The 15,217-nt window shown below is 47.7% G+C and overlaps 1 protein-coding gene across 1 annotated transcript in view; it reads left to right on the forward strand.

Moving 5' to 3' along the window:
• The first annotated feature begins 6,729 nt into the window (after positions 1–6,729).
• UVRAG (UV radiation resistance associated) overlaps positions 6,730–15,217 on the forward strand; it is a 103,375-nt gene continuing 94,887 nt past the window's right edge. Inside the window, exon 1 of the mRNA XM_075851339.1 lies at positions 6,730–7,009. Within this exon, the coding sequence (XP_075707454.1) occupies positions 6,881–7,009 (129 nt within the window). The 5' untranslated portion in view covers positions 6,730–6,880. The remainder of the gene's footprint in view (positions 7,010–15,217) is intronic.

Raw genomic sequence — 15,217 nt, forward strand, 5'->3', positions numbered from 1 at the left:
TCAATGCCATACAGCACCCCCATATCAATGTCACAGCCCCCTATATCAATGCCATGCAGCACCCCCATATCAATGCCATACAGCCGCCCTATATCAATGCCATACAACCCCCCTATATCAATGCCACGCAACCCCCCCATATAAATGCCATACAGCACCCCCAAATCAATGCCATACAGCACCCCCATATCAATGCCATACAGCACCCCCATATCAATGTCACAGCCCCCTATATCAATGCCATGCAGCACCCCCATATCAATGCCAAACAGCCGCCCTATATCAATACCATACAGCCCCCTATATCAATGCCACGCAACCCCCCCATATAAATGCCATACAGCACCCCCAAATCAATGCCATACAGCACCCCGATATCAATGGCATATAGCACCCCATATAAATGCCATGCAGCCCCCCATATAAATGCCATACAGCACCCCGATATCAATGGCATACAGCACCCCCATATCAATGCCAGGAAGCACCACATATCAATGGCATACAGCACCCCCATATCAATGCCATACAGTCCCCCTATATTAATGCCATGCAGCACCCCGATATAAATGCCATACAGCACCCATATATCACTGGCATACAGCACCCCCATATCAATGCCAGACAGCACCCCCATATGAATGCCAGGAAGCACCCCCATATAAATGCTATACAGCACCCCGATATCAATGCCATACAGCACCCCAATATAAATGCCATACAGCACCCCCATATGAATGCCAGAAAGCACCCCCATATGAATGCCAGAAAGCACCCCCATATCAATGGCATACAGCACCCCCATATCAATGCCATACAGTACCCCTATATCAATGCCATACAGCACCCCCATATCAATTCCATACATCCCCCTATATTAAATGCCATACAGCACCTCCATACTAATGCCATAAACTGCTTCATATGGTGGCATTCAGAGTCCCCATATTAACCCTTTCCGTACATGTAAGTAGGGGTGTCGTTACCACCGGACCTCCATGGCCCAGTGCCCCGGATCCCCGAGCGACTGCCGCTACAGGTGTCGCAGCGGTTGCAATTGCGACAAAGCCACGGCCCCCGCACTGCGTTTATAGAAACTTACTATAGTAAATGGGGCCTATGTCATAAAATACACGGGCCCCTGTTACTATAGTAACACCACTATACTTACCCTCCTTCCCGAGCGCAGCGGAAGTCCTGACGTCTTCTCCCGTCACGACGCTGGATGGTGTTGGGACATCCACTGCACCGAAGAGCTGGGTAAGTGTAACATCGTTACTGTCTGCTGGGGTCCTGTATCTAAGCCTGCCTTGTGGTAAGCTTAGATACAGGGTCCATGTCTTTGTATTTTCTTTTAAACTTTATAACTACCTCCTTAGTAATACCTACCAGGGTGGGGAGGGTCACTGTTTTTGGACTAATAATACCAGCCTGCGGCCGTCCCAGTGTCCGACCATCACTACAGATGGTCAAGTACTGGATCGTACCCGGCTCTTCACAGCACCCCTGGTGGCGGTGGGTACCGGGGTGATAATGGGGGTTAGGATTCACACGAGGTCATTACGTCCATAATAGATGGAACGTATTTCGGCCGCAAGTCCCGGACCGAACACACTACAGGGAGCCGGACTCCTAGCATCATAGTTATGTACCACGCTAGGAGTCCCTGCCTCTCCGTGGAACTTCTGTCCCGTACTGAAAACAGGATTACAGTACGGGACAGTTGTCCGGCAGCGAGGCAGGGACTCCTAGCGTCGTACATAACTATGATGCTAGGAGTCCGGCTCCCTGTAGTGTGTTCGGGCCGGGACTTGCGGGTGAAATACGTCCGTCAATTACGGACGTAATGACCTCGTGTGAATCCAGCCTCAGTGTTCGCCTCTTCCTGTCTAACAATAAGCCGCGCTTTAGTAATGGACATTGTCAGCCAGCGGCCGTTACTAAGGTGTTAGTTATAAAGTTTAAAAAAATACCAGGACATAAAATATTTTTTCTATTGAAATAAAAAAAAAAACACCCAATTTATATTAACCATTTTATTGAGAATAAAAAAGCCGTCATCGCAGTAGTCCTTGAATCCGACGTAGTCCAACAACCGAACCTGTAAAAAAAACACGAACACAAAAAATAATTAGTAACACATAAAAAAGCAAATCAATTCTTATACTTACCTTTCCTGGGTCCAGCGCTGGAGCCGCAATTTCAGCGAGCTGAGACCTATATGTAATCCTATCATGTGTGATACTGTCTGTTGGGCCCTGTATCTAATCCTATCATGTGTGATACTATCTGCTGAGCTGTGTATCTAAGCCTATCATGTGTGATACTGTGTGCTGAGCTGTGTATCTAATCCTATCATGTGTGATACTGTCTGCTGAGCCACTGTATCTAATCCTATCATGTGTGATACTGTCTGCTGAGCTGTGTATCTAATCCTATCATGTGTGATACTGTCTGCTGAGCCACTGTATCTAATCCTATCATGTGTGATACTATCTGCTAAGCCACTGTATCTAATCCTATCATGTGTGATACTGTCTGCTGAGCTGTGTATCTAATCCTATCATGTGTGATACTGTCTGCTGACCTGTGTATCTAATCCTATCATGTGTGATACTGTCTGCTGAGCCACTGTATCTAATCCTATCATGTGTGATACTATCTGCTGAGCTGTGTATCTAATCCTATCATGTGTGATACTGTCTGCTGAGCTGTGTATCTAATCCTATCATGTGTGATACTGTCTGCTGAGCTGTGTATCTAATCCTATCATGTGTGATACTGTCTGCTGAGCTGTGTATATAATCCTATCATGTGTGATACTGTCTGCTGAGCCACTGTATCTAATCCTATCATGTGTGATACTGTCTGCTGAGCTGTGTATCTAATCCTATCATGTGTGATACTATCTGCTGAGCCACTGTATCTAATCCTATCATGTGTGATACTATCTGCTAAGCCACTGTATCTAATCCTATCATGTGTGATACTGTCTGCTGAGCTGTGTATCTAATCCTATCATGTGTGATACTGTCTGCTGAGCCACTGTATCTAATCCTATCATGTGTGATACTATCTGCTGAGCCACTGTATCTAATCCTATCATGTGTGATACTATCTGCTAAGCCACTGTATCTAATCCTATCATGTGTGATACTGTCTGCTGAGCTGTGTATCTAATCCTATCATGTGTGATACTGTCTGCTGAGCTGTGTATCTAATCCTATCATGTGTGATACTGTCTGCTGACCTGTGTATCTAATCCTATCATGTGTGATACTGTCTGCTGAGCTGTGTATCTAATCCTATCATGTGTGATACTGTCTGCTGAGCTGTGTATCTAATCCTATCATGTGTGATACTGCCTGCTGAGCTGTGTATCTAATCCTATCATGTGTGATACTATCTGCTGAGCCACTGTATCTAATCCTATCATGTGTGATACTATCTGCTAAGCCACTGTATCTAATCCTATCATGTGTGATACTGTCTGCTGAGCTATGTATCTAATCCTATCATGTGTGATACTGTCTGCTGAGCTATGTATCTAATCCTATCATGTGTGATACTGTCTGCTGAGCCGTGTATCTAATCCTATCATGTGTGATACTGTCTGCTGAGCTGTGTATCTAATCCTATCATGTGTGATACTGTCTGCTGAGCTGTGTATCTAATCCTATCATGTGTGATACAGTCTGCTGACCTGTGTATGTACTCCTATCATGTGTGATACTGTCTGCTGAGCTGTGTATCTAATCCTATCATGTGTGATACTGTCTGCTGAGCAGTGTATCTAATCCTATCATGTGTGATACTGTCTGCTGAGCCGTGTATCTAATCCTATCATGTGTGATACTGTCTGCTGAGCTGTGTATCTAATCCTATCATGTGTGATACTGTGTGCTGAGCCGTGTATCTAATCCTATCATGTGTGATACTGTCTGCTGAGCTCTGTATCTAATCCTATCATGTGTGATACTGTCTGCTGAGCTATGTATCTAATCCTATCATGTGTGATACTGTCTGCTGAGCTGTGTATCTAATCCTACCATTGTGTGATACTGTCTGCTGAGCTGTGTATCTAATCCTATCATGTGTGATACAGTCTGCTGAGCTGTGTATCTAATCCTATCATGTGTGATACTGTCTGCTGAGCCGTGTATCTAATCCTATCATGTGTGATACTGTCTGCTGAGCTGTGTATCTAATCCTATCCTGTGTGATACTGTCTGCTGAGCTGTGTATGTACTCCTATCAATGTGTGATACTGTCTGCTGAGCTGTGTATCTAATCCTATCATGTGTGATACTGTCTGCTGAGCTGTGTATCTAATCCTATCATGTGTGATACAGTCTGCTGACCTGTGTATGTACTCCTATCATGTGTGATACTGTCTGCTGAGCTGTGTATCTAATCCTATCATGTGTGATACTGTCTGCTGAGCAGTGTATCTAATCCTATCATGTGTGATACTGTCTGCTGAGCCGTGTATCTAATCCTATCATGTGTGATACTGTCTGCTGAGCTGTGTATCTAATCCTATCATGTGTGATACTGTGTGCTGAGCCGTGTATCTAATCCTATCATGTGTGATACTGTCTGCTGAGCTCTGTATCTAATCCTATCATGTGTGATACTGTCTGCTGAGCTATGTATCTAATCCTATCATGTGTGATACTGTCTGCTGAGCTGTGTATCTAATCCTACCATTGTGTGATACTGTCTGCTGAGCTGTGTATCTAATCCTATCATGTGTGATACAGTCTGCTGAGCTGTGTATCTAATCCTATCATGTGTGATACTGTCTGCTGAGCCGTGTATCTAATCCTATCATGTGTGATACTGTCTGCTGAGCTGTGTATCTAATCCTATCCTGTGTGATACTGTCTGCTGAGCTGTGTATGTACTCCTATCAATGTGTGATAGGGTATGTTCACACACACTAATTACGGACGTAATTCGGGCGTTTTTGCCCCGAATTACGTCCGAAAAATGTGGCTTGAAAGCGTTGACAAACATCTGCCCATTGAAAGCAATGGGCTGACGTTTGTCTGTTCACACGGCGCGTAAATAGACGCCCGCGTCAAAGAAGTGACCTGTCACTTCTTGGGGCGTAATTGGAGCCGTTATTCATTGACTCCAATGAAAAGCAGCGCCCATTACGTCCGTAATGGACGCGGCGTTCAAGCGCCCGCACATGCCGGTACGGCTGAAATTACGGGGATGTTTTCTCCTGCAAATACACAAGTACAACACATAAATACAATACACAAGTACAACACATAAATACAATACACAAGTACAACACATAAATACAATACACAAGTACAACACATAAATACAATACACAAGTACAACACATAAATACAATACACAAGTACAACACATAAATACAATACACAAGTACAACACATAAATACAATACACAAGTACAACACATAAATACAATACACAAGTACAACACATAAATACAATACACAAGTACAACACATAAATACAATACACAAGTACAACACATAAATACAATACACAAGTACAACACATAAATACAATACACAAGTACAACACATAAATACAATACACAAGTACAACACATAAATACAATACACAAGTACAACACATAAATACAATACACAAGTACAACACATAAATACAATACACAAGTACAACACATAAATACAATACACAAGTACAACACATAAATACAATACACAAGTACAACACATAAATACAATACACAAGTACAACACACAAGTACAACACATAAATACAACACACAAGTACAACACATAAATACAATACACAAGTACAACACATAAATACAATACACAAGTACAACACACAAGTTCTCAGTTGCGATTTTTGCGGCAGAATCACTGCAATTCCGCCCCAAAAGTTACAATATTTGACTATTTGTTGCGGGTTTTGCATCCCCATTGAATACAGCAACCACGTACCAGCGATCACGTACCAGCGATCACGTACCAGCCACCACGTACCAGCCACCACGTACCAGCCACCACGTACCAGCCACCACGTACCAGCCACCACGTACCAGCGACCACGTACCAGCCACCACGTACCAGCGACCACGTACCAGCGACCACGTACCAGCCACCACGTACCAGCGACCACGTACCAGCGACCACGTACCAGCCACCACGTACCAGCGACCACGTACCAGCCACCACGTCAAAATCCCTTAGGGGGACTAAAATGAAAAAAATGTAAAAAAGACGTTTTAACAATATATCTAAAAAATATTAAATGTAAAAAAAAATACTTTTATACCAAAGTAATGTAAACAATTAAAAAATATACATAATTGGTATCGCCGCGTCCGTAAAAGTCCAAACTATTACAATATAACGTTATTTATCCACCAGAGACAAAAACAAAAAATAAACACCAGATTCGCTGTTTCTGGGTTACGTCGCCTCTCAAAAAAATAGAATTAAAAAACGTAAAAAAGTCACACACACGTGACAGAGCCGGTAATAGCAGAAGTAACACGCTGGGATATCAGTGACTACCACAACTGACCCTTAGAAACCCGCCCCCTCAACTTTTGATTGACGGCAAAATCATCCAATGAGTCGCAGGAATCCCTAAGCTCCATAAAAAAACAAAAACACCGCCCTCTCCAATTTGATTGATGGTAAGAACAACCAATAAAACGTTTCCCTTGCGGTCAGCCTCAGACAATCACAATGGGGAAGCGTGTTTAGGGGCGGGGCAGGTGTCCAGTGTTTCTGACCAGGCGCGCCACCGTGACTGGGAGCGGGTATGCGCGTGCTCGCAGGATGGTGGCGCGCCTGAGACCCGGAAGGAAGCGGCGTCATCCAGTCAGTCAGTGAGAGGAGCGGACACCGCCGCCGCCATGAGCCTCCCCGGGGCGGTGAGGGGGAGCAGGGAGGGCATGTCGGTGATGGCCCCTGTGTCCATCCCTCCTGGGGTCGGAATGGTGGCCGGGCCTCGATCTCTGCATGCAGAGCTGCACACCCAGCAGGTAAGCTCAGCCCGTCACTGGGCATTGTGGGTAATAACCTCCTGTTACTGGGCATTGCGGGTACTTCTCCTGTCACTGGGCGCTGTGGGTATACTCCTCCTGTCACTGGGCACTGTGGGTCTACTCCTCCTGTTACTGGGCGCTGTGGGTCTACTCCTCCTGTCACTGGGCGCTGTGGGTCTACTCCTCCTGTCACTGGGCGCTGTGGGTCTACTCCTCCTGTCACTGGGCGCTGTGGGTCTACTCCTCCTGTCACTGGGCGCTGTGGGTCTACTCCTCCTGTCACTGGGCGCTGTGGGTCTACTCCTCCTGTCACTGGGCGCTGTGGGTCTACTCCTCCTGTCACTGGGCGCTTTGGGTATAGTCCTCCTGTCACGGCGCTGTGGGTATACTCCTGTCACTGGGCGCTGTGGGTATACTCCTCCTGTCAGTGGGCGCTGCGTGTATACTCTTCCTGTCACTTGGGCACTGTGGGTATAGTCCTGTCACTGGGCACTGTGGGTATAGTCCTCCTGTCACTGGGCACTGTGGGTATAGTCCTGTCACTGGGCACTGTGGGTATAGTCCTCCTGTCACTGGGCACTGTGGGTATAGTCCTGTCAGTGGGCGCTGCGTGTATACTCCTCCTGTCACTGGGCACTGCGGGTATACTCCTCCTGTCACTTGGGCACTGCGGGTATACTCCTCCTGTGACTGGGCACTGCGGGTATACTCCTCCTGTCACTTGGGCACTGCGGGTATACTCCTCCTGTGATAAGTGGGGTAGGAATGCCGCTTTAAGATTTATTTACATGAAGCTGGAATATCCCTTTAAGTTGGGGTCCCCATTATTCTTGTACGTCCTCTCCATATTTGCCCGATGCCGTGTCTTGCAGCTGCTGCGTGAGAGCGTTCTGTATGTACAATGTGATGCCAGGCGCTGGCTGTGATGAGCTGCTGCCCGTGCAGCTGCAGTGATTGGAGGGTGATGTTGTTTGCCTGGTACAGCGGGTGACATGTTGTGGCGCGGGCACCATGCTGCTGACTCCACTTCTCCTCCTTGTACTTATTACCAGAGATGATAACATTACAAGGCATCGGATTAATAATGGATGAGCGCTCCGCCCGCCGCCAGCACAGCGCCGCCCGCACCGCGCCGCCCGCACTCCGGGGGTTACTCTTGTGTTTGTATTTAGGAACATGAAGCGGTGACGCTCCAATAGTAAAGGGGTCCCCAGTCTTCTGTAAATAATGAAAAGTTCTGCAACTCTCTAATATACTTTGTGTTTCAATTCATCACAATTTTCAAGATCTCTGCTTGCTGTCAACGAGTGAACAATTCTTGTTTATATCTGTAGACTGAAAAAATAGTGCCGCGGTAACCTTACAAGTGTGTGTTATAGAGTTCTCTACGGCTGTCCATGGTTTTTTTTTCTTTGCTGAGTTTGTGCCTTATACTCCACTCACATCCAGAGCTGCATTAAAACTTTTGTTGTATTTTTTTTAGTTCATCCCCAATTTCACTGCAGCTTTCTTCAGGTTTACCATTGATAGAGCGCATCGCTGCACATTCATCTCCTATAGAGCTACAGCTCCCCAAATGCAATGCGTCATTGTGCAGCCGATATGGGGATTATCGGAGGATTTGCTCACTTCCAGTGGCAGCCGTTAGACTTGTGGGGGCAGCTTTGGTGGTGACTGGAGTATATGACATGATGGATGTGTGCTGGCCTCTTTGCAGTTATGTAACGTCCGGTCGCTGTTTATGGGGGAAGTAGGAGGATGAGAATATTCCTCCTTATAAGAAACCGGTGATGAGGGTGCAAATATGGGGGCACCAAGAAGTCTCTGCTACATGCGAGCACCCCAGTGCTATAAATGGGCAGTGCACAGGTGTCCTCATAATATATAGATGTATACAGTGTTTATTGCTAGAGATAGACGAGCCCAGGAGCTTATACTCTATATGGACAAAAGTATTGGGACACCTACACATTCCACCTACCGGAGCTTTTATCACCTCCCATTCTACATCCATAGACATTAATATGGAGTTGGTTCCCCCTTTCCAGTAAAACATTTTCCACTCTTCTGGGGGCTTCTACAAGATTTTTGGGGTCTGTGGGAATTTTAGAATCTCCGTTCTAGTTCATCCCAAAGGTGTTGGATGGGGTTGAAGTCCGGACTCTGTGCGGCCGGTCAAGTTCTTGCACCTCAAACTCCCCCCAACCAACAAACCAACCGATCAAACAGCCGACCAGTCATGTCTTTATGGACCTTGTGCACTGGGGCGCAGTCATGGGGGGGACAGAAAAGGCCGAACCCCAAACTGTTCCCACAAAGTTGGAAGCTGCAATTACCCACAATGTCCCGTGTGCTGAAGAATTAAGATTTCCCTTCGCTGGAAGCGTTACCCTCCCCACCAAACTGTACAGCGGGCACAATGCAGTCAGGCGGGTAACGCTCTCCTGTCATCACCAAACCCAGACAGAGAAGCGTCATATAGAGAAGCGTCACTCCACAGAACACGTCATATAGAGAAGCGTCACTCCACAGAACACGTCACATAGAGAAGCGTCACTCCACAGAACACGTCACATAGAGAAGCGTCACTCCACAGAACACGTCACATAGAGAAGCGTCACTCCACAGAACACGTCACATAGAGAAGCGTCACTCCACAGAACGCGTCACATAGAGAAGCGTCACTCCACAGAACACGTCACATAGAGAAGCGTCACTCCACAGAACACGTCATATAGAGAAGCGTCACTCCACAGAACACGTCACATAGAGAAGCGTCACTCCACAGAACGCGTCACATAGAGAAGCGTCACTCCACAGAACACGTCACATAGAGAAGCGTCACTCCACAGAACACGTCACATAGAGAAGCGTCACTGCACAGAACACGTCACATAGAGAAGCGTCACTCCACAGAACACGTCACATAGAGAAGCGTCACTCCACAGAACATGTCATATAGAGAAGCGTCACTGCACAGAACACGTCACATAGTGAAGCGTCACTCCACAGAACACGCCATATAGAGAAGCGTCACTCCACAGAACACATCACATAGAGAAGCGTCACTCCACAGAACACGTCACATAGAGAAGCGTCACTCCACAGAACACGTCATATAGAGAAGCGTCACTCCACAGAACACGTCATATAGAGAAGCGTCACTCCACAGAACACGTCACAGAGAAGCGTCACTCCACAGAACACGTCATATAGAGAAGCGTCACTCCACAGAACACGTCACATAGAGAAGCGTCACTCCACAGAACACGTCACATAGAGAAGCGTCACTCCACAGAACACGTCACATAGAGAAGCGTCACTGCACAGAACACGTCACATAGAGAAGCGTCACTCCACAGAACACGTCACATAGAGAAGCGTCACTCCACAGAACACGTCACATAGAGAAGCGTCACTCCACAGAACACGTCACATAGAGAAGCGTCACTCCACAGAACACGTCATAGAGAAGCGTCACTCCACAGAACACGTCAGATAGAGAAGCGTCACTCCACAGAACACGTCACATAGAGAAGCGTCACTCCACAGAACACGTCAGATAGAGAAGCGTCACTCCACAGAACACGTCACATAGAGAAGCGTCACTCCACAGAACACGTCACATAGAGAAGCGTCACTCCACAGAACACGTCACATAGAGAAGCGTCACTCCACAGAACACGTCACATAGAGAAGCGTCACTCCACAGAACACGTCACATAGAGAAGCGTCACTCCACAGAACACGTCACATAGAGAAGCGTCACTCCACAGAACACGTCACATAGAGAAGCGTCACTCCACAGAACACGTCACATAGAGAAGCGTCACTCCACAGAACACGTCATAGAGAAGCGTCACTCCACAGAACGCGCCATATAGAGAAGCGTCACTCCACAGAACGCGTCACATAGAGAAGCGTCACTCCACAGAACACGTCATAGAGAAGCGTCACTCCACAGAACACGTCATAGAGAAGCGTCACTCCACAGAACACGTCACATAGAGAAGCGTCACTCCACAGAACACGTCACATAGAGAAGCGTCACTCCACAGAACACGTCACATAGAGAAGCGTCACTCCACAGAACACGTCATAGAGAAGCGTCACTCCACAGAACACGTCATAGAGAAGCGTCACTTCACAGAACACGTCACATAGAGAAGCGTCACTCCACAGAACACGTCACATAGAGAAGCGTCACTCCACAGAACACGTCACATAGAGAAGCGTCACTCCACAGAACACGTCACATAGAAAAGCGTCACTCCACAGAACACGTCACATAGAGAACCGTCACTCCACAGAACACGTCACACAGAGAAGCGTCACTCCACAGAACACGTCACTCCACAGAACACGTCACTCCACAGAACACGTCACATAGAGAAGCGTCACTCCACAGAACACGTCACATAGAGAAGCGTCACTCCACAGAACACGTCACATAGAGAAGCGTCACTCCACAGAACACGTCACATAAAGAAGCGTCACTCCACAGAACACGTCACATAGAGAAGCGTCACTCCACAGAACACGTCACATAGAGAAGCGTCACATAGAGAAGCGTCACTCCACAGAACACGTCACATAGAGAAGCGTCACTCCACAGAACACGTCACATAGAGAAGCGTCACTCCACAGAACACGCCACATAGAGAACCGTCACTCCACAGAACACGTCACATAGAGAAGCGTCACTCCACAGAACACGTCACATAGAGAAGCGTCACTCCACAGAACACGTCACATAGAGAAGCGTCACTCCACAGAACACGTCACATAGAGAAGCGTCACTCACAGAACACGTCACATAGAGAAGCGTCACTCCACAGAACACGTCATATAGAGAAGCGTCACTCACAGAACACGTCACAGAGAGAAGCGTCACTCCACAGAACACGCCATATAGAGAAGCGTCACTCCACAGAACACGTCATATAGAGAAGCGTCACTCCACAGAGCACGTCATATAGAGAAGCGTCACTCCACATAACGCGTCACATAGAGAAGCGTCACTCCACAAAACGCGTCACATAGAGAAGCGTCACTTCACAGAACGCGTCACATAGAGAAGCGTCACTCCACAGAACGCGTCACATAGAGAAGCGTCACTCCACAGAACACATCATAGAGAAGCGTCACTCCACAGAACACGTCACATAGAGAAGCGTCACTCCACAGAACACGTCACATAGAGAAGCGTCACTTCACAGAACACGTCACATAGAGAAGCGTCACTCCACAGAACACGTCACATAGAGAAGCGTCACTCCACAGAACACGCCACATAGAGAACCGTCACTCCACAGAACACGTCACTCCACAGAACACGTCACATAGAGAAGCGTCACTCCACAGAACACGTCACATAGAGAAGCGTCACTCCACAGAACACGTCATAGAGAAGCGTCACTTCACAGAACAGTCATAGAGAAGCGTCACACCACAGAACACGCCACATAGAGAAGCGTCACATAGAGAAGCGTCACTCCACAGAACACGTCACATAGAGAAGCGTCACTCCACAGAACACGTCACATAGAGAAGCGTCACTCCGCAGAACACGTCATATAGAGAAGCGTCACTCCACAGAACACGCCATATAGAGAAGCGTCACTCCACAGAACACGTCATATAGAGAAGCGTCACTCCACAGAACACGTCACATAGAGAAGCGTCACTCCGCAGAACACGTCACATAGAGAAGCGTCACTCCGCAGAACACGCCACATAGAGAAGCGTCACTCCACAGAACACGTCATATAGAGAAGCGTCACTCAAAAGAACACGTCACATAGAGAAGCGTCACTGCACAGAACACGTCACATAGAGAAGCGTCACTCCACAGAACACGTCACATAGAGAAGCGTCACTGCACAGAACACGTCATATAGAGAAGCGTCACTCCACAGAACACGTCACATAGAGAAGCGTCACTCCACAGAACACGTCTCCTAGAGAAGCGTCACTCCACAGAACACGTCTCCTAGAGAAGCGTCACTCCACAGAACACGTCTCCTAGAGAAGCGTCACTCCACAGAACACGTCTCCTAGAGAAGCGTCACTCCACAGAACACGTCTCCTAGAGAAGCGTCACTCCACAGAACACGTCACATAGAGAAGCGTCACTCCACAGAACACGTCTCCTAGAGAAGCGTCACTCCACAGAACACGTCACATAGAGAAGCGTCACTCCACAGAACACGTCACATAGAGAAGCGTCACTCCACAGAACACGTCACATAGAGAAGCGTCACTCCACAGAACACGTCACATAGAGAAGCGTCACTCCACAGAACACGTCACATAGAGAAGCTTCACTCCACAGAACACGTCACATAGAGAAGCGTCACTCCACAGAACACGTCACATAGAGAAGCGTCACTCCACAGAACACGTCACATAGAGAAGCGTCACTCCACAGAACACGTCACATAGAGAAGCGTCACTCCACAGAACACGTCACATAGAGAAGCGTCACTCCACAGAACACGTCACATAGAGAAGCGTCACTCCACAGAACACGTCTCCTAGAGAAGCGTCACTCCACAGAACACGTCTCCTAGAGAAGCGTCACTCCACAGAACACGTCTCCTAGAGAAGCGTCACTCCACAGAACACGTCTCCTAGAGAAGCGTCACTCCACAGAACACGTCTCCTAGAGAAGCGTCACTCCACAGAACACGTCTCCTAGAGAAGCGTCACTCCACAGAACACGTCTCCTAGAGAAGCGTCACTCCACAGAACACGTCTCCTAGAGAAGCGTCACTTCACAGAACACGTCACATAGAGAAGCGTCACTCCACAGAACACGTCACATAGAGAAGCGTCACTCCACAGAACACGCCACATAGAGAACCGTCACTCCACAGAACACGTCACTCCACAGAACACGTCACATAGAGAAGCGTCACTCCACAGAACACGTCACATAGAGAAGCGTCACTCCACAGAACACGTCATAGAGAAGCGTCACTTCACAGAACAGTCATAGAGAAGCGTCACACCACAGAACACGCCACATAGAGAAGCGTCACATAGAGAAGCGTCACTCCACAGAACACGTCACATAGAGAAGCGTCACTCCGCAGAACACGTCACATAGAGAAGCGTCACTCCGCAGAACACGTCATATAGAGAAGCGTCACTCCACAGAACACGCCATATAGAGAAGCGTCACTCTACAGAACACGTCATATAGAGAAGCGTCACTCCACAGAACACGTCACATAGAGAAGCGTCACTCCGCAGAACACGTCACATAGAGAAGCGTCACTCCGCAGAACACGCCACATAGAGAAGCGTCACTCCACAGAACACGTCATATAGAGAAGCGTCACTCAAAAGAACACGTCACATAGAGAAGCGTCACTGCACAGAACACGTCACATAGAGAAGCGTCACTCCACAGAACACGTCACATAGAGAAGCGTCACTCCACAGAACACGTCACATAGAGAAGCGTCACTCCACAGAACACGTCACATAGAGAAGCGTCACTCCACAGAACACGTCTCCTAGAGAAGCGTCACTCCACAGAACACGTCTCCTAGAGAAGCGTCACTCCACAGAACACGTCTCCTAGAGAAGCGTCACTCCACAGAACACGTCTCCTAGAGAAGCGTCACTCCACAGAACACGTCTCCTAGAGAAGCGTCACTCCACAGAACACGTCTCCTAGAGAAGCGTCACTCCACAGAACACGTCACATAGAGAAGCGTCACTCCACAGAACACGTCTCCTAGAGAAGCGTCACTCCACAGAACACGTCACATAGAGAAGCGTCACTCCACAGAACACGTCACATAGAGAAGCGTCACTCCACAGAACACGTCACATAGAGAAGCGTCACTCCACAGAACACGTCACATAGAGAAGCGTCACTCCACAGAACACGTCACATAGAGAAGCTTCACTCCACAGAACACGTCACATAGAGAAGCGTCACTCCACAGAACACGTCACATAGAGAAGCGTCACTCCACAGAACACGTCACATAGAGAAGCGTCACTCCACAGAACACGTCACATAGAGAAGCGTCACTCCACAGAACACGTCACATAGAGAAGCGTCACTCCACAGAACACGTCATAGAGAAGCGTCACTCCACAGAACGCGCCATATAGAGAAGCGTCACTCCACAGAACGCGCCATATAGAGAAGCGTCACTCCACAGAACGCGTCACATAGAGAAGCGT

Source organism: Rhinoderma darwinii, chromosome 2 (assembly GCF_050947455.1).
Source record: "Rhinoderma darwinii isolate aRhiDar2 chromosome 2, aRhiDar2.hap1, whole genome shotgun sequence".
NCBI classification, from domain to species: Eukaryota; Metazoa; Chordata; class Amphibia; order Anura; family Rhinodermatidae; genus Rhinoderma; species Rhinoderma darwinii.